This window comes from Cynoglossus semilaevis, chromosome 14 (genome assembly GCF_000523025.1).
Source record: "Cynoglossus semilaevis isolate Cse_v1.0 chromosome 14, Cse_v1.0, whole genome shotgun sequence".
Lineage (NCBI taxonomy): Eukaryota > Metazoa > Chordata > Actinopteri > Pleuronectiformes > Cynoglossidae > Cynoglossus > Cynoglossus semilaevis.
In genome coordinates this window covers 24,257,705-24,279,034 of record NC_024320.1, presented here as the reverse complement: position 1 = coordinate 24,279,034, position 21,330 = coordinate 24,257,705, and the positions used below count along the sequence as shown (strand labels likewise).

Sequence of the window (21,330 nt, the reverse complement as noted above, 5' to 3'; positions counted from 1 at the left end):
CAGGCTGCGGCCGTACATTATTCATTATTATTACTATTCCTCGGCTGCTCCCCCTCCTCCCTCTTCTCCTGCTGCCCTATTGTGTGTGATTGTCACACTGACAATATGTTGTGTTAAACGCATCCTTGTTCTTCTCTTTCACCGAGACACTGATTACGTCCTTGTAGAACGTTGTTTAACGTTGTTTATGTAGATGATGTAAAATCTGCTCAGATACACTTAAAATAAGAAGAATCATAGGTTTTTGTTTTTTTAAATGCATCCGGTAGAGCAGTGATTCCCAACCACAGGTCCGTGGCACACTAATGTGCCGTTAGAGATCATCGGGTGTGCTGCGGAAAATGATCCAATTTGACATAATTGGTCAGAAAAATGTTATTTATTTCTTATGCAAATAATTTTTCCTCGTTCGTCAATGTGTGACAGGCAACATTTAAATAATCAACATTTAAATACTCTTCCACTAGGTGGTAGTGATGCTATGAAAACATATACATAAAACATAAAAATGAAAACATAAACATAGAGAATCAGAGCTGTTGAAGAAGAAATTTGAGTCTTTCTTCAATTCCTGCGACTATATTAGTGTTGTCTTCAACTAAACAGATAGAGACTTTAGTAAATTGTGAGTAAATTTGAACTAAAGGGATATTATATTTAAATACATATAATATTTAATGGTTTATTTTTATTGTCTGTCCTTCAGTGATATTTCACCCCCCCACACATTCGTCCTTCTTACAGAGGGTCAGTGTCTCTCTTCCATCAAATATAGTTAGATTTTACATTGTACATTTTTAAATATTTTTATGCTAAGACAGATGTCATTTGCTGTAGTTTTTCTTGACCCTTGACCCTCAGTCAAACCCAGACACTGGTCAAAGCCAATCGTCATTAAGATTAAAGGTGACATCCTCTAGACCCTCAAACGCCTGCTCTACAGTGTTTTAAGGCTGTCTTTTCAAGTTGTGACCTTTGACCTATGCATCCGAGAAACAACAGTGGTGTTTGAACAACCGTCATCTGATTTGCACAGCTGTGTCTTTCAACCTCCTGGTATCATTTCATCAATCAATCAATCACAATAATGAAACCAGAGGAGAGAAAATACAACGTATGCAGCAAAAGAAAAACATTAAAAGTAAAAGTGATATTTTTTATTAATCAAGACAAAAAGAAGGAAATAAACTTTCAAAAAGACAATATATGTTTTATCTGACTTTGAATATAATTAAAATCTGTTATTTTATTAACTAAATACATGTCCAGTCGCATGGTTCTACAGACAGCAGCGGCTTCAGCACCACGGACAGCTCCAGTCAAATCAGCACCACGTCGGTTCTTCAAAACGACCTTTTCCCCTTTAGTTTATATGTTTTTTTATGTGACAATAATTCATGTCAACGTGAGAATTTTTTATTTTTATCTTTATACTTTACCACTTCAGTCTGATATAACTCACAGTTCAGGAATAAGAAGAGGAGAATGTAAAAACCGAGGAGCCTCAGCTCAGAGTTGTTCTGTACGTACACTGTGTACAGTTCAACTGAAGCACTTTATTATCAGACAGTTTGCTGTTGCCAGCACAACACAGTGACGTAAAACTACAACACAGATGTCACATCCCCACCCACCCCCCACTCACCCCCCCCTGCTGCCATCACGATCCCAGCCCCCACACCCTGAGAGGCTGAGGCAAAGACCATGATATATGATCGGGATCATGTATTACATAACGCAAGGGTAGAGCGGCGAGCTGTCAGACGAGTGACAACAGCTTCACTCATGTGTAAGACCAGCTGGTACTACAGTGTGTACTACAGTAAACTGAAATGGGAACGGGAACCACAGCAGACCTGGGCGTCAACGACTTTAGGAAAGATCGACACAATGTTTCCATTTAATAATAATTTAAACTTTCCATCCATCCATCCATTTTCATCCGCTTATCCGTTACCGGGTTGCGGGGGCAGCAGTCGCCACCCAAATCACATTGCACCGTACCAACCCCCCAAACCTTCCTGCGGGTGGTGAGTCCACTGGAAGGTATTAACCGCCCTAACCGGGATTCGAACTTGTCCAGGAGGTGAACCCTGGGGTTCCACACCAATGACAGAGACATTGCCTCTGGGCCAAAGCGCCACATTTAAACTTTCTTGATCCCATATTTGAGAAATTCTCATGTTAACATCAGATCTGCTGCCCCCTGCAGGCGCCAGGTATGTAGTTAATCTGGGAATCAAACCCAGGACTCTCTGTTCTCGAGGCAGTCGTGCTAACCGCTGCACTACATTCACATTATATTGAGTTATTTTAAGAGTCACAAATGGAACCGGACCAGTACCAGCTCCTAAAAAATAGTTCACTTCTTCATTGTGGACCATAAATCTGTAAAAGGAGCAGTGGTCGCTTGGTGGTGAAGGAACCGGACTTCCTTCACCACTGGAAGGTTTCAGGTTTGAGTCCACCAGGTGCTGTGAGCATGGCACCGCCCCCACACACTGCCCCCTGCTGACTATGGTGATGGGTTAAAAGCAGAGATCACATTTGACAAGTAGTTCCCTAGTCTAAGTTACAAACATGTATCAGTGGGTTCTGGTGTTTTGTGTCGTGTGTTTCAGACAGTGAAACGATTCAGCCATGACTGCAGTTGTTCGTACTGACACAGTAAAAGTGAGTGAGCGTTCGTTCTGCTGTAGAGGATTAACCAGCACTAATCTGTGGTTGAACCACAGGACTCCAGCATCTCTGCCTTCTATTGGCCCTGCTCTAATCTGAAGGCCAGTTTACTGTCGTTTCATTGGCTCCTTCTTCTACTTCCATGAAGGAAACTGTCTGCCTCTCTGCTGCATTAGAGCAGGGTTTAAGTGCAGATCAGCGTCTCCCTGTCTGGGAATCACCAATGCTCTAATGCAGATGAGAAATATTATTTATTCATTTATATAATGTATTGACCGCTACTATGTTATTAATGTTGTTTTATATTATGTACAGGTATCTGTGTATAAACAGGCAGTCTGTCTTAAAAATATAAATGTTTTAGCATCGTATGAACTGGTGAACCCAACAGAGGACAGAATAAGGCCAGTGATGCCTTCACTGTCACAAGAAAAACCTCGAAAACACATTTTATCCTGTCGCCCTGAATTTGAGGAGCTCCTAGATTTCATTTTGTAATTCCTTTGTTGTGCTGCCTCCTACTGTCTGGGTTGGACACAGCCGAGTTTTATTGCAACACATTAAACACACACAAAAAATAATGTAAAATACAAACAAATCCCCAGTGTCATAAACACAGCCCAGAACGCCCTGAAGTGTGTGTACATTTTATACTGATTCCTGCTCTTTAGTTATGTAGTTTAGGTGTTGTCCTGCCACCAGGTGGCGTTCTGTCGGCTTTTAACCAGGATGAAGTGAAGAGTAAACAAGGAAGATAATGATGAAGATAATATTGTTACTGCAGAAGAAAGTCCATTTGAAGTACAGCAAAAAAAAAAAAAAGTTCCTGTGTTTTAGACCGAACCCTGAAGAACTAGGACCTGGATTATTGAGACACAGACGAGTCCTAGTCCCCCCTCCATCACTCATTTAGGACCATCTGTCTGTTCATGACACATGTCCAATTAGGGTAAAGAGACAGTCTCCCACTCTCTCTCTCTCTCTCTCTCTCTCTCTCTTTCTCTCTCTCTCCCTTCCCTGTCTCTCTCAGCAGATACAGCTATCTATCTGTCAGTTCATCCATCCATCATCCTACCATCCATCCATCCATCCATCCATCCACACACACACTTGTGTGCAGTGACCCTGTTAAACACAGATATAATAAACACACCTCTGTGTGATCACATTTGTGAGCACACACACACTCACTCACACACACTCACACACTCACTCACACATTGCTCTTTGTGTGTAACCACAGTAATGACGCTGAAATCTTTATAAAGTACTACCAAGTATCTGTACATGAGCTGACCTTTGACCTTTGTGCTGACGCAGGGATTTTCTTCCTCGTGGTTCTGGCATCGTGACTCGTCGACCTCTGGTCCTGCAGCTGATGAACTGTCCCACAGGTACCAGCACCAGCTGCTCGTCTGTGTTCTACTGAGACCGTGTTACTGAAGTTTATTTCATTGTTCCTCCGTTACTGTGTCTTCAGAGTACGCAGAATTTCTCCACTGTAAAGGCAAAAAGTTCACGGATTTCGATGAGGTTCGTCAGGAGATCGAAGCCGAGACCGACCGCATCACTGGGGCCAACAAGGGCATCTCCCCCGTGCCCATCAACCTGCGGGTGTATTCTCCTCACGGTGAGACAAGCACCACGTTTTACTAATGACGCACTGAGTATTAGAATGAAGTATCAGATGTAGTACTGATACTGGTATAGGTGCTGGTACCATCCCTGATATATATATATACATATATACATATATTTATATATGTATGTATATATGTATATATATATATATATATATATATACATATATAAACACACACAAAAATATATATATTTAAATGTATATTAGACATATGCAATGCTATGATATAATAAAAAAAACCCTCTCTTCTCATCAATATGCGGTCGTATTCTCCTGACACTGAGTATTAGAATGAAGTATCAGATGTAGTACTGATACTGGTATAGATGCTGGTACCATCCCTGATATATATATGCATATATACATATATTTATATATGTATGATTGCATTTATATATGTATGTATATATGTATATATATATACATACATATATAGATAGATATATTCATATATGTGTGTGTTTATATATGTATATATGTGTGTTTATAAACATCATATATATAAATATATGTATGTATATATATACATACATATATTTATATATATGATATTTATCAACACACATATATACATATATAAACACACAAAAAATATATATTTAAATGTATATTGGACATATGCAATGCTATGATATAATAAAAAAAACCCTCTCTTCTCATCAACATGCGGTCGTATTCTCCTGACACTGAGTATTAGAATGAAGTATGAGGCCCAGTACTGATACTGGTATAGGTGTATATGAACGTATATGCAATGCTATGATATAATCTCTTCTCACAGTGCTGAACCTGACGTTGGTGGACCTGCCTGGAATGACCAAGGTGCCCGTGGGGGACCAACCTGCAGACATTGAGGCCCAGATCAAAGACATGCTCATGCAGTTTGTCACCAAGGAGAACTGTTTGATGCTGGCTGTGTCCCCGGCCAACTCTGATCTGGCCAACTCTGACGCTTTAAAGATTGCCAAAGAGGTCGACCCTCAGGGTGAGGACTTTGTTCCTCTCTTCCTCTCTTGCTTTTACTCAGCTACAGAAGAACGGGCTTTTTGACCCTGGTATATACTGTAGTACATACTGCATACCTTTCGAGTCAAACTAGCTAAAGAAAGGCCTTTAAAAAAAACGAGTCAAACTAGCTAAAGGAAGGCCTTAAAAAAAAAAAAAGATTGGTCACCTTATAATTTCTGGGGCAAATAGGTTTCTTCTTTTTCGTATTAGTTTTCTTCTAATTTGATTTTTTGCTTACTTTTTTTTCATTAGCTAGGCTAGCTCTACGCTATGTTTTGTTATTTTCTTGTTCAAATTTAAATATTTTACTATAATTAGTGTAATATTATTATTTTGTTCTAACTCTTAAACTGTCTTTAAATTATTTGTGACACATTTTAAGCTTTATTTTCATTCATATTTAGCTTTTTCATAACAGCTAATTCTGGGCTAATGGTTAGCTTTGTTTGCAGTTTCAAACTAACCTCTTGATGATTTTTAAGTGACTATTTAACACCTACAATTAATTAATTTTACCACCATTTTACATTTAGGTTCCTCCATACAGTATATACTAATGTTTAGTTATATTCAAGTCCTGTCGCACTTATACATATACATATATATATATATGAATACATGTTTTGCTAGTTTTATTTTTTATTTTTTGTTCAAAATAAACTATTTCTGGACTACATTTAATTTATGTTTAATTATTTAAGGTCTTTTTTTATTATAGGCTATGCTAATGTTAAAGCTAGCTTTTAATTAGCCGTTAGCTGGAAATACATTATAGTTTGAGGAACAGATACAGTATTTTGTCTAATTATTGTGTAACAATTTTTAGAGTCTGTTCAGTGGATAAATGTGTATGTGTGTGTGTGTGTGTGTGTGTTTATCTGTAGGCATGAGGACCATTGGTGTCATCACTAAACTGGACCTGATGGACGAGGGGACAGACGCCAAAGACATCCTGGAGAATAAACTGCTTCCACTCAGGAGGGGTGAGTAACGACTTTTAACTTCGTCTCTCTCTCTCTCTCTCTCTCTCTCTCGAGGCTTTGGAAGTGACCCGCTGTTTCCCTCTTGTGGTAAAAATGCAGTCATGCTGTCTGTGTTCACGTCTCCCACCACTGACAGGAGCGGAGGGGGGAGTGTGGGGGAGTGGACGGGGGTATAATAAAGTGAGAAATCAAAACAGAGAAGTGGAAGGAGAGAGAGAGAGAGAGAGAGAGAGAGAGAGAAAAACGAGTTGGAAAAGAGCTTACATTCATGTATCTTGTGGGTTGCCCTTTACTGCAATGTGCTGAGGCGGTGATTTTCTTTTCCATTTGCACTTGGTCAGGATGCAGCCACTTATTGACAGTTTTCCATGTCCTTTGTTTTTCTTTTTTTTTCTCCTTATTTTTTCCAACGTCTTCTACATCCATGCTCTCCCTCTCTCTCTCTCTCCCTCTCCCTGACTCTGTCGTCCGCCCTGTCTAACACCATGGACGTCCACATGGACAGGGCTGCTGGTTCACTGTAACATTATATATAGAGCATGAAACAACGTGAGTGAGTCACGAGGAAACTTAACTGGAGTTGAAATGGAATCCATGTGACCTGAACTCCTTTTTATTACTTTTTTTTCCACACACACGTGGTCAGTGACTTTTGTTTTTATCTTTACCCTACATTCCTGTTCTCCATTTGCTCATCATTCGTCTGTGTTTCCAGTTTTAAACCTGATCATTTCTCCAACATTTGTCTCAGTTCTTGTCAGTGGTCAGCAGGAGGCGCCGATCACATTGAGACATTGACATGATAAAAAACAATATCCCGTCCCAATACCATTGTTTTACAAACCAATACCAGTATGATTACTTTGAGTTTTGTACTCACAGACACCAGGTGTCGTCACTAAAAAAAAGTCTTCAAAGGGACACTGTCGTCACATGATACAACAGGTCACTAAAACTGCTGACAAAATGTATAAAAACTTCAGTTTAAAATAGAGATAAATACAAATTCCTGCAACACAGCCAGCTGAACAGAAAGTGAGCAGAGCTTTTACACCAATAGCGAAAACAGTCTACTGCTGTACAGTAAACAAAATGAAAAACGTATACCATATATATGTATATATGTATTTACAAATATATATACACAAATATATAGACAAACATACATGTATGTACATACAGTATATATATGTCTATACATATGTCTGTGTGTATATGTATATACAAATATATTTATACATATATAGACATACATACATATATGTATATATGTACATATATGTCTATACATATGTCTGTGTGTATATGTATATACGAATATGTATATACATACATAGACATACACACATATATGTATATATGTCTATATTTGTATATATTTATATATATTTGTATATATATTTTTGTTGCCAGCCATGCATTTAAACCCATCGAGACGGCAAATGTTCTCTGGTCTAATGTAGCAAGTTTTTTAAACAGTAACAAAACGTAATTAGAGAAATCTTAAAATCTTAAGATTTCAGACAAGAGAAATCTTAAAAAACAAGAAACAAAGGGATTTAATATGAAATAAAACAGTTTTGCTGTCATCTGCTGTGACCAGGTTACATCGGGGTTGTGAACCGGAGCCAGAAGGACATCGATGGAAGGAAGGACATAACTGCTGCCATGACTGCAGAGAGGAAGTTCTTTCTGTCTCACCCTGCGTACAGACACCTGGCCGATCGCATGGGAACTCCGTACCTGCAGAAAACCCTCAATCAGGTGGGTGAGAAGGTTGAGAAGTTTCCCTCCGAGTCGTCGTCGTCTCACTCTGACTCACTGTGTCTGACTGTGATCTCCGACCTGCAGCAACTGACCAACCACATCCGGGACACTCTGCCAGCCCTGAGAGCCAAGCTGCAGAGTCAGCTCCTCTCCATAGAGAAGGAGGTGGAGGAGTACAAGAACTTCAGACCGGACGACCCGTCGCGCAAGACCAAGGCTCTGCTGCAGTGGGTGATGTCGTTGCATTTGTAATACCACGTGCGGCCAGGTGGACGCAGACGTGTGTGAATGTTCTCGGTGGTTTTTTTTTCGCAGGATGGTGCAGCAGTTTTCCGTGGACTTTGAGAAGTGCATCGAAGGCTCCGGGGATCAGATCGACACGGCGGAGCTGTCAGGTGGAGCCAGGATCAACCGCATTTTCCACGAGCGCTTCCCGTTCGAGCTGGTCAAGGTGTGTGTGTGTGTGTGTGTGTGTGTGTATGCCACACATGTGGTCAGACTTAAATGACATCATGTTTCGTGACTTTTTATTTTATGATTTTCAACCTTCAGCACATCCAAACTAATGACTTTCGCTCATTGTCCTTGTGCGGAGCAGATTTTCCCATCATCCTCCTTCTTTGACCTCCATCTCTAAAAGCTTTTTTTCATCCCCCTCCTCACCCTCGTCCCATCCCCCTCCTCTTCCTGTGAGGACATTAGATTTAACCTCCATGACTGAGCCGACAGAAAATACTGTCAGTTTCTCACAGAAAGAGACAGAGCAGGTTGTTTGTCTCTTTAAAAAAGTGTAGAGTTACATTAGTTACATTAGTTACATTAGTTACATTAGTTACATTACATTAGTACTATTTTCAAACCTTTGTTGAGGGAAAGGCCAGAATAAATAATTACATTTTTCTACGGATTTTTCAATAATTAAATACATTTTAATCTTAATTAAAACATAATTGTATTTTTTTAAATATACCCTTTTAGAAATTAAAAAAAAGTTTTTTAAATGTTATTACAGTTTTAATATTTTACTATGTATAAAATAAATGGAAACAAATATGAAACAAAATGCTATCATGACCTGTAGCGGCACTACCATGGAACCCCTTGGGGCCACGAACCCCATGTTGAAGACCACTACTGTGGATAACTGTCACTGTGATAATTTCACGATGTGCTGATCAAGCGTTTCTTCTTGATCCTCATCTCGTTCTCTTTGTGTCCTCACACAGATGGAGTTCGATGAGAAGGAGCTGCGTAAGGAGATCAGCTACGCCATCAAGAACATCCACGGCATCAGGCACGTTTGACCTCCTCCTCCTCCTCCTCCTCCTCCTCCTCTTCTCCCCCCTCCACCTCCCTGTTACCCTTCATTTCACCTGTTTCTCTCCTTCTCCACCGGCTCTCACTGACTCTGCCTCTGTAATCAGCTCAGTGTTTCCTGACAGCTCTGGTCTTAGCCACAGCCTCAGTGCATTGATGTCATATAGTTGATCCAGTAGGTGACGACAGACGACAGAGGCCTCGTCTGTCTGCAGTTGCTCACACTTCTTTTTTTTTTCTTACACTGCAAATACACCGCAAAAACCCCCCAAAAACAACCAGTCGAGAAAGAATCAAAATATTCTCACGTTGAAAGAGTTCATCCAGTAACAGAAAGATGGAACCAGAGCAAAAAACGATTTTAGATGGATGATGGATGGATGATGGATGGTGGATGGATGGATGATGGATGATGGATGGTGGATGGATGGATGATGGATGATGGATGGTGGATGGATGGATGGATGGATGATAGATGATGGATGATGGATGATGGATGGTGGATGGATGGATGGATGGATGGATGATGGATGATGGATGGATGATGGATGATGCATGATGGATGATGGATGATGGATGGATGGATGGATGGACGGATAGATGGATGGATAGACTGATTGATCAATCGATTGATCGATTGATTGATTGATAAAAAAATCTGTCGACGTAGATCTAAGTTTTGAATTGTCTCAACAGCAGACAGAAAATTCCAGAAAATGATCCTGAACTGTTGGAAATATTTACATCCTGTCACTGGGAAATTATTTGGATAATTTTGTATTATTTATCCACTTGGTTAAAAAAATCATATTAATCTTTTGACTTTATAAAATTACTTTTTTTTGCAGTGTAAACGGTTCATTTCCAGTCATTTTAAACCATTTGATTAAACTGAAGCCTTTTTTTCTTTTACCAGTCGGTTGGTTAGTTGTTTGCCTTCACGCTCATGTCACTAGTTAACAATAACCTGGTGTCGTGACGTCACAGTCACTGCGGTGAATGTTTTGACTCACCGGTGAGAAAAGCTCACAGATGAATGAACTAACTCTCTTGTCTGTATTCTGCCCTTCCTCCTTCATCTTCTCTTCTTCACCGTCCATCCCTGTCCTTTGGTCCCACGGCTGCCCCCTCTCTCTGCCCGACAGAACTGGCCTCTTCACGCCGGACATGGCATTTGAGACCATTGTGAAAAGGCAGATCGGGAAGATTAAAGAGCCGTGCACCAAATGTGTGGACATGGTCATATCTGAGCTAGTCAATACGGTTAGGCAGTGTACCAAGAAGGTAAACACAGACGGTGAAAGGTGGAGCTATTGTCTGCGCAGTGCCCCCTGCTGTTCATTCCCTGTCACTGTAGCCTCCTGGTTCTCTCCAGATGTGGAGCAGCAGGGTGGGCCGCAGTTTGTCCGCCTGCCTGCTCAACCGCTAAGGACAGGTTTGGCTGGACAGGCCGGTTGTGGTAGAAGCTGTCGATGGCGGTTTGGAGGCGGAGCTGTCATCCATATATGGTCGCCAAATAGGAGTCCGTCGTTAAAAAAGATTTAACGATATACCTGTAGATGTATCCCAGCTGAGCTACAGTTACCTTGCGATATTCAATTTTTCTTGAACCTAATGCCATTTATATAAAAAACTGATTTGAGTATTTTCGTTTGTGTACTCGCTAATATTGAGTACCAGTACCGATGCTTCTTGAGGAATGGGTTTCAGAAAATACTAAATGAACTGAACGACAGACGAGGTGTTTATTGGCAAGAATCTGGCGATATGATACGTATCACGATACAGGAGCGACGATGCGATATATTGCGATATGCTTGCGATACTATAGACACGGCGATATACAAGCAACATACAAGCTAGCACGAAATAAAAGCAAAATAAAATTTTTAAAAATTGCATGTTCATTTTTAACTAAAAAGAAAATTGATATTGTAGTGTAGTGATATTTTCTTACACCTCTAGGAGGCAGCGATAGACAGCAACTCAGGCTAACAATTAGCTATCTGACAAATCAAACTTAGCTGCATTTATGTAACGTTTAATTTTCATTAATTACCTTTAATTGAGTTTATATTCAACAGTTTTTTGGGGGTAATTTCTGGGCTAACATTTAGGTAACGTTTTTTTAACGTTAGCATCAGCCGTCTGTTTGCCTGCTCCGCAGAAAACGTTCAGTATTTTTTTAACGGACTGAGATACAGATCAATCTGCCAAAGTCAATCTGCCAATCACTGAGACTCTCTGGCAGCCATCATGGATGACCTCAGCCTCCAGACTCTGATGTGTGTGTGTGTGTGTGTGTGTGTGTGTGTTTGAGGCAGCAGCTGTGCACCTGCAGCAGACAGGAGCCATGACGATGATAATGTTTAACGGCCCCCGGGGGCCACACTCTCCACAGCTCAGACCTGTGAGTGCAGCCAGGTTTCTGGATCCAAACTGTGACCAAACATTTTCACTAGTAGTTGAACTTCCACAAACCACAAAGGCCTTAAGATAATAAATGTTCAGACTGTAGAATCCTGCTGGAGGAGGTGGAAGGGAGGGAGGAGGGAGCGGGTGAGTGTGGAGAGAGTCAAAGTTCAACGTGGGGTGAAATCACGGCGTCCCGTCTGACTGTGGAGGTGCGTGTTAGCTGCCGTCTCATGTTTTGTGGCTTGGGGTTTTTTTCTTCTGGCTGATGGTGGAGTTGTTCAAGCTGGGAGCTGTCTCCACCTCCTTCACCTCCTTCACCTCCTTCACCTCCTTCACCTCCTCTCATCTCTCCTCTCTAGAGAGAAACTCCAGCGCTGCCCTGTTACAGAATGGCTTCACGGGAAACCAAACGTCTCACTGGCTACTTCTGGCTCCTCTCCCCTCTCTCTCTCTCTGCTGTTTTATCCTCCTCACCTCCCCTCACCTCCCCTCACCTCCCCTCACCTCCCCCTGTTTTTTCCTCTGTTCCATGAACGCATCTTTATTCACCTCCCCCCCCTCTTTTGTTTCACCCCTTCTTTTGCTGTTATTTTTCTTTTGTCCGTCCCCGTGATCATCTGTTGATCACCACCTCTCCTTTTTTTAACCCCCTTCCTCCTCCCCCCCCCCCCCCCCCCCTCTCTGCCCTGTCGCCTGCCTATCCTCCACAGGACGGGGCTCTTCACCCCCGACCTGGCCTTTGAGGCCATAGTGAAAAAGCAGATCCAAAAGCTGAAGGGGCCCACACTCAAGTGTATAGATTTGGTAGTGAATGAACTCAACGTCACCATTCAAAAATGTAGTCACAAGGTAAAAGGACTGAGAACAGATCACATAATATCACATAATAAATATATAAATATATACCTGTTGACCAACCGGGTGGGGAGAGACCGATGTCGGGACGATAAGTCGATGAGTAGAAAAGTCGTTTACACTGTGAAATTCACTGCTACAGTTCAGAGAATAGACTTTTATAAAACCACTAAAATGATATAGAACTGATCCACAGAGTCAAACACCTGGCTCGGGGGCCATTTCCAGACCCCAACTCCGTCCCATCTGGCCTGTAACTAGACATCAGTTATCATTAAATTTTTACCTTTGAGGTAACTTTTATTTTTATTTATTTATTGTTTTCAATTATTATATTCTTTAGTTCAGGCAAGGCCAAACTTTTTAATCTGGCACGCCAAACTTGTACAAATGATTATTAATTATTATATATTTATTTATATTATGTTTTACTTCTGTCTTCTGTATAAATAAAAGGCAGTGCTGGAGGATACATTTTTTTAGATTTTTTTTTTTTAAATGAACATAAAAAAATCTAGTCCAGGACTATGAACATCTAACTTTAAATATTTACCAAAAACACCCAGCGGGGGGCAGTAATGCAACTAACAATATTCAGATCTGCCAGTAAAGTATATAAAGAAAGCCAGAGTGTTAGCGAGGTTAGCTTAGCCGAGCATTGCTGAAGACAAACGTGTAGCGAAAAGTCAAAAATTAAAAACTAGCATAGCATTAACACTGCTAACTCACTGTGTACTAGCAGGCTGCTAAAAACATTACTAAAATATACTGCGAAAATGAAATACAAGTGTATATTTCCCTTTGAAAAGTGTACCATTTATCATCTTTAAAAACAACTAATATGTATGTCCAGAAATCTTAACTTTAAACAGGAAATAAAAGATAAAGTTAGCCTTCGCGTAACATCGGTCTGTCCTTACTCTGGTTTTAGTTAAGTTACTGTACCTTTACATAGATTTTTTTTCGTCAAATTTTTCGATATAACTTAAGTCGTATACATTAATATTCAGTTAATCAAGTGCATGTTAGTAACTTTATGTCTAAATACTTTTGTCTAAATATTGATTTTATTTCTGTCCGTGTAGTTCCACTCACTCACACGATGACTTTCAGCTGTTCTTCATTTAACGTTTTTTTATTTTTTTTCTATCATCCTTTCCATCATCTCACCCTCTAACTCTGTGGACCAAAGCAAATAACCAAAAAACGAGTGTGTGCGTGACCTCCTTTGGATTTTTCTTCTCTGTCACATTTTAATCTCAGCTTCAGTTTCAGAGACAGGCTGTATTTAAAGTTACTGTAAAATTATATAATATACAGTGTTTGGAAAAATCCACAAAGGGGGTCGGTTTAAAGTCCTGGTCAAAGCCTCGTCTCCCCCCTGCCCCCCCCCTCTCTCTCACTCTTCTGCCTTGCACTGCATGTCAGTCTGAACGTGTGACTCTCTGCCTGCTGCCCTTTTATTAACCTGCTGTCAAACCTGACTCTATGTCAATCTGAGGACATGAAACATTTTATCAAATTTTTTTTTTTTACAATTCAAGATGCAGTGCATCCTGTCGGTGGCTTTAACTATTATTACTCACAAATCAGTCCAAATGAAAGCTTTATCTGAAGAGCGCTTCTCATACGATCTGGTGTTGTTGTTTGTTGGGTTTTTTTTTAATTAAACACTTATCTCTCACCAACTTTACATATAAAAAATGTAAACATTTATGTTCATTTCATTATAGTCGTCAACTATGACACTTGAGACACTGGTAGACATTGAGCTGGAAGGACGACCATAAAACTATAATGGGGTTTGCACAGGTACAGAAATTTCTAAAAAGTCTCTAAATCAAATTTTAAAAAAATGAAAAAAAAAATAGTCAAAAAAAGTTTTGTAAAAAATAAAAAAATTGTAAAAAATATTTTAAAAAAAATATAAAATATATATACATTTTTCTTTAGATTTTAAAATTGTTTATATCAGAAAAATGTGTGTGTAAAAAAGCACAAATTTGTTCCTCTATCTAACGACATTATACTAACAACAAATGATATAAAAAAAATCAAAAAAATGACGTGGTAATAGCTAAATGTGCGATGTATCATTTGAATGAGTTAAAGAAGGATTCATAAAAATGTCTGCTGAGTGAAGGTCTTGGTAATTATATTGACATCATTTCTTAATTACCAACGATGTGTAAATTGCTAACATACGTCACGAACGTTTCCGGCCATAAAAAAAAACCCAGTGAAAATCCCAGTTCAAACATGGAGATGAAAAAAAAAAACAAAACAACAACAACAAAACAGACAGATTTGCTCAGAATGATGGTGAAACGATGGTAATCTGTTTGGAGCGACGTTACAGAGCGCTCTCATCATGGGTGTCCTCTGCTCTGTAATCAGACGAGGACGACGGCAGTAAATCAGCGGCAGATTAATATCCAATAAATCTCAATCTGAATCAAAGCCATTTGACACCAGGGATGCATCGCAACTTGGGAGAAAACAGTGATGTACCCCCCCACCTCCCCCCTCTGTCTCACCCTGTGATCTTGGTTTTTATTTTTCTTCTTTCCTCACACTTTTTCAAATGTGTTTGTGTCACATTGGAGGCCCACCAACGTCTGCTTTGTGGGTTTGCAATGAGCTCATGGAAAACAAAAAAAAAAAAAAAAAAAAAACCCCACAGTGTGCTGGGAAAAAGAAGCCGTTTTTGCCAGGAACATTTCTTAGTTTTGCACTTACTTATTATTTTTTTTATTTTTATTTTTTTTAATATCAAAGACTTTGCTCTGCTTGCGTTCTGTCTGGACATGAAAACTAATTCCAGAAGTTTCACTAGAAAAAGCAAAGCGAGTGGAGCCAAGTCTGTGATAAACTCATGTCTTAATCGTGTTTAATTGTAATGTTTTTTTTCTTGTACTGACTAGTGGAACTATGCGCTGTGGTTAACCCAGATGAAGTATTCTGTGGTTTACTGTGTGACCGTTTTTAGATCGTGTGTGTGTTACAGTGGTTCTTTTCTGTTAGCTTGTGTGTGTGTGTGTGTGTTTCTCTCTCTACCTCCTACCTACTAACCTCTGTCATCACAGCTGGCTCAGTATCCAATGCTGAGGGAAGAGATGGAGAGAATTGTAACTCACCACATCAGGGACAGAGAAAGTCGCTGTAAGAACCAGGTACTGTCTGATTTCACGACATATATGTGGTATATATATGTATATATGGTCATAAATATGTCATAATATTGTATGTTTATGGTCATAAATATGTCATAATATTGTATGTGTGTGTGTTTAAACATAAACACACGCACACACATATATATTTATCCTTCATTTCCCAAAGGGAAATAGAGTTCTATCTCTCTATATGTCTGTCCATCCGTCCGTCCATCCATCCATCCATCCATCCATCTAGTCATCCATCCATCTAGTCATCCAACCATCCATCCATCATCATCCATCTATCCATCCAACCATCCCCCATCCATCATCATCCATCCATCCATCCATCCACCCATCATCATCCATCCACCCACCCATCCATCATCATCCATCCATCCATCCATCATCATCCATCCACCCACCCACCCATCCATCATCATCCATCCACCCATCCATCCATCCATTCATAAATGTGCAACAACCACATACAAAGAAAAAGAAATGGAAGAAAATGCAATGTTTGAAGCCTCAAACACTGACGCACAAGGACTCAGAACTATTTCCGTTCTTATTAAATATTCAAATGACTGTATTTGGAAAATCAGTAAATATTTTTCTGGAGAGTATTTGGTTGTACTCTCCAGTAACAGCTGCTTAATGCCACCTGTTGTCACTTCTGAAGGGCGTGATCGTATTTAGAGGAAAACCAGGGATAAAGCAATCAGGAGATTAAAGCGTGAGTTTTTACGTCGTCGTTTGCAGATGGATTATCAGCCTGTAGGAAAAGTCAGTGTTTGTCGGGAGAGAAAGTGTGAATCATAGATAATGACTTTAATGTAGGCGTTTTCACACTGTCACAAACGAAATGATTCTTTTTTTCCTATAAACTCCATCGTATTTAGAGGAAAACCAGGGATAAAGCAATCAGGAGATTAAAGCGTGAGTTTTTACGTCGTCGTTTGCAGATGGATTATCAGCCTGTAGGAAAAGTCAGTGTTTGCCGGGAGAGAAAGTGTGAATCATACATAATGACTTTAATGTAGGTGTTTTCACACTGTCTGTTTTTTCCTATAAACTCTGGTTACAAAGACACACATAAATGTAATTAACTCCTCATCAGATTAAAATTGTTCTGTGTAAAAACACTAGTCAAAATAATCACGATTTAATACGTCTTAATTTGGAAAGAAATACATTTGAACAACAGGACGAGGACACGCAGGTTTTCTACCAGTGCTATTTCCACTGGGTCGGAACGATTGACTCTTAGTCATTAGTTAATTAATCATTTCTAAACCATTAACACACTTTTTGTTATGTAAAAACTAAACATAATCCAGTGTTTTTCAATCTTAAGGTCGTGACCCCATGTGGTGTCGCCCAGAATTGAAATACGGTCACTTGAAAGGGTCTAGTAATTGAAAGTAAAAAAAAAAAGTACTAATTATCAACTAATTTAAATTATGAAAACAAAACAACTGAATTGCTTAAATTCCCCACCTGAGGGTCGCGAACCAGTCTTTGGGAAACAGTGGTTTAAATCTGTGATTCCCAACCATTGTGCCGTGAGAGATCATTCAGTGTGCTGTGGAGAACTATTATTTCTTTATTGCTTCCCAACCACTGTGCCGTGAGAGATCATTCATTATTGCTCGTCAAACCATGAAAGGAAGAACAATTAAATACGCTGCTGCTAGGTGGCAGCAGATGGCTATGAAAACAAAAAAAAAAAAAAAAAATCAGAGCTGTTAAAGAAGATCTTAGTGAATGTCTTTCTTCAATTCCTGATGAGATTTTAGTCAATGATGAGGTCATTTAAACCAGAAGATTATTATATTTAATTACATATACTTTTTGTGAGATTTTTGATGATATATATGTGCCCTGGCTCAGAAAAGAAAAGGAAACACTGTTTCAAATAACCTGCAGCCTAGAAAAATATCTGAGCCGGTGCTTCCTGATTGAAAGCTATGATCATGTGACGAGCCAAAAAAGGTCGAACCCCATTGGCCTAATCCATCATGTGAGGTTTGACACCATATATTCACACATATCTGCTCAGGTCCTGCTGATGATAGACATCGAGTTGTCCTACATGAACACCAACCATGAGGACTTCATTGGATTTGCCAAGTGAGTTATTGCCCCGTCCCTTTGTGCAGAGAGTATTAACCACAGGCAGATGAAGAACGTGATTGTGTACATGTGGCCGCTCGGACCATGGAAGTTGATGTATTTGATGTATGTTTCCCTCTGTGTGTGTGTGTGTGTGTGCAGCGCTCAGCAGAGGATCAACCAAATGAACAAGAAAAAAGCAGCCGGCAACCAGGTACTTTAATCACAACCAGGCAGTGCAGACCGTGCTGGTACGGAGCTGCGTCTCTTTCTCCTCGAGGTTCCTTTAATCTGCAGCTACGTGACGCTGCACTGAGTCCATCTGTTTCATCTCTCGGGCCCAAACATGAATTTTGAGCTCCTTCCCCGAGGCTTCGCTCTGGTAGCACTTAGCGCTCTCATGCTAAATGTAGGGCAGCTACACGGTATCTGGTTACCCCGGGCGTGGGTTCACGTCCATCCTACACAATGCACATCTAATGGCGTGCGCACAATGCAGCGCCAGCACTAATGGGCAACAGTCGTCGAGGCCCGATGTGCTGCGTTTCGTGCGTAGAAGTCGTTGTGTCGCTGACGGCGGCGATAATCATATTAGCAGCAACAGGAAGTAGAACGTTTCTGTGCATCTGCAGAGAGCAGAGGTCGGAGAAATGACAACTTCCTGATGGTTAACGTCTAGATGTGAATAGAGTTAGAGCTAATGCTAACAGTCACACATCAGTATGTGATGTTTTTGTATTAAAAAACAAACAAAAACATTTTGTAACAGAACCAGGTGCTGCATTGTTATAACACAACGTTTTTGTTCTCCAGTGTTTTCTCTGTGTTCTGTAGTGATTTTTCTGTGGGTTTTTATTTGAAATGATTTCATCTGTGTTTACACTTTGCCCTAATTTGTTTTCGTCATTTTCCTAGGATCTTGTAGTTTCCTTTGTCTTCTGAGTAATTTCTCTCTTGTTTTGTTTCTTGTTTGTCTCTCCTTTTTCAACTTTTTCTGCAATTTTAACTCTCCCAGGATGAAATCATGGTGAGTAGTGTATGAGTGTGTGTGTGTGTTTGTGTGTGTGTGTGTGTGTATGAGAGTGTGTGAGTCTTGGCTTGTATTGAAAGTTCTGGATGAAGCCATGTCGTAGCCGTGGTGTCTAATATCAACTCTAACTCTGTGAATTGATCCTCTTCTATGGATGTGTTTTGACTGAAATTAAGTCAATTAAATCATTTCTTTTGCAATTTTGCGAAACACATTTGTCACAGTCGACTTTACAATTTTTAAAATTAGAATTGAAATTAAAATATCCTCCTGAAAAACCCATACAGGAGGAAGAATGGAGGAAACAGTCAAAGTTATTCTCACTTTATTAGTATATTAACAATACATGGACAAGTTTTCAAGTTTTCGCTCTATCCTGGATTTTTGCGGTATATAAATATTTTTCATGACAAAATAAGCATTTTCTAGCTTAAGAAGAAAAACAAACAGTAAAAAAATTGAAAAAAAAATGGATTTGACCTCAGTAAGAAACTCTTTCCTAATGAGGTTGATGAAAAACAAAGACGTTAATTGGTCAGTAGTGGTCATGTGACCCCCGTTCAGTCTGGAACACTGTTCCTTCCAACACTGATTGGTCATAAATGTAATAAATAATTTTTATATGTGGAAAAAAAAACTCTTACAACTTTACAGCATGTTGTTCTGTGAATGTCTGGCACAGGGACTGAGACTGTACTGAAGACATGCATGTGTGTATGAAACCAGCTTAGCACCCCAGTATATTGACCGCATCTGGTGGGTGTTCTTGGTTTTTTGGGGCCCCCCCCCCCCCTTTTTTAAAAAAAATCTATTCAACAAAACTTTGCTTGTTGTCCCAGGAAACACGACAGAAATCCTCTGGTTATTGTTGTAAAATATAGGATAAATGTTTAGTTTTTCCCTGGTAATGTTTGTATTGCTCTCGAAGATAATAAAAATAATTATTACAAAATACACACATACAGTAGCGATGTTAAAAAGAATTGTTAATGTTATGATCACATTTCAGTTAAAAAAAAGTTTCATTTTAAATATTTTTCTTTTGTAAAAAGCCTAGTATGATTTGTAGATAGAAGGAGCCCTGATTATTTACTTCCCGTCCTAACAACAATAAACGCCCCGGCCCGTCTGCCCCCCGCCCCCCCCCCCCCCCTCCCCCCCAGTTTACTCTGAAAAGTCACAGAGCTGAGGCCCTGCGGTGTGGCAGACAAACACCATCTCCACAGTTATCAGTTGTCATAACAGCCGCCAGGACTGGGGTCAAATCTGAGGGGCACTTTGTAAACATGGCAGGGATCTTCACTTCCTGTTTATAGATGGCTGTAATTGACCCCTAAAGACCCCACAGCTTCTGTTCTCCACTGAGACCCTTTAAATCTTCCCTAAACAGCAAACTAAAACCAGAGGCTCATTTAAAATCCCAGATTAGGGTCTTGTCGTGTCATCAGAGTCAAGCTTTGTCTAAAGCCACGAAACGGTGCCTCATGTTCCGATCCCTAACTCCACAGGTCCACCAGCTGGCCGCCAGAAACCGACACAGAAATCGCAAAACTTCTCTTTTGTCCTTTCGAACAATAAAACCCCAATCACTGCAGTGTTCCAAAGAACATTCAAAGCAAATAAAACACAAAAAGCAGAAACAGAGCTAAAAGAAAGGAGACGCCATCAACAAAACATAAATAAATACATTAAATGAATACAGTCATAGAGAAATGAGAACTATACTAAAACAAAAAGCAAGAAATAAAGTGTGGATTTCTAAACCTTGACTTGTCAAAAAAAGTCCAAAGTTGTCTTTAACCTTCGGTAAAGGTTAGCAAGTAATAAAGTAAATCTTGGTCAAAGTTAGTTAGCTAGAACTTAGCAAAAAGATAATTCAATATTATAAGTGGAAATACGTAGCTAAAGTTTGCTTAAAAAATTGCTAAAAAGTAACTAGTAGGTGGCAAAAAAAGTAAGATAAGTTAGCAGTCAGTTAGCAAAAAAAAAAGGTACTGCAGTACTACAGTACTCTGTAGCACAGTAGTTCTCAAATGAGGTACATGTACCTCTCGGCACGACAGCAAAAAGTGTGAAAAAATTACTTAATTAAAAAAAGTAAATATATATGTATAAATTGTTCATACCATATATAAATAATATATAGTTATTCAATACTTATATATATATAATATATAATATAATATAATATAATATATGTAATACAGTTGTTTAAATCTATTTGATTTTTTTCCATACAGTCAAGGCCCAGCATCTCCTTCCATCAGCGCTAATGAGGCAAATTTTAGGCCAAATTCACATTTATATCCATTGTCTAAAAATAGAACGCGGTGCTGCAGTACCAAATATTAATCCATC

At 39.5% G+C, this 21,330-nt stretch overlaps 1 protein-coding gene across 4 annotated transcripts in view; it reads left to right on the top strand.

Moving 5' to 3' along the window:
* Positions 1–21,330, top strand: part of dnm1a (dynamin 1a) — a 44,747-nt gene that overhangs the window by 2,355 nt on the left and 21,062 nt on the right. For all 4 annotated transcript variants that reach the window (XM_008325992.3, XM_008325993.3, XM_017038801.2 and 1 more), the window contains exons 2-14: positions 4,000–4,073; positions 4,160–4,309; positions 5,103–5,306; positions 6,214–6,312; positions 7,916–8,076; positions 8,164–8,306; positions 8,395–8,530; positions 9,306–9,373; positions 10,542–10,680; positions 15,753–15,839; positions 17,890–17,960; positions 18,105–18,156; positions 18,958–18,969. In XM_008325992.3, coding sequence (XP_008324214.1) covers positions 4,000–4,073; positions 4,160–4,309; positions 5,103–5,306; positions 6,214–6,312; positions 7,916–8,076; positions 8,164–8,306; positions 8,395–8,530; positions 9,306–9,373; positions 10,542–10,680; positions 15,753–15,839; positions 17,890–17,960; positions 18,105–18,156; positions 18,958–18,969 — 1,396 coding nt within the window. The remainder of the gene's footprint in view (positions 1–3,999; positions 4,074–4,159; positions 4,310–5,102; positions 5,307–6,213; positions 6,313–7,915; positions 8,077–8,163; positions 8,307–8,394; positions 8,531–9,305; positions 9,374–10,541; positions 10,681–15,752; positions 15,840–17,889; positions 17,961–18,104; positions 18,157–18,957; positions 18,970–21,330) is intronic.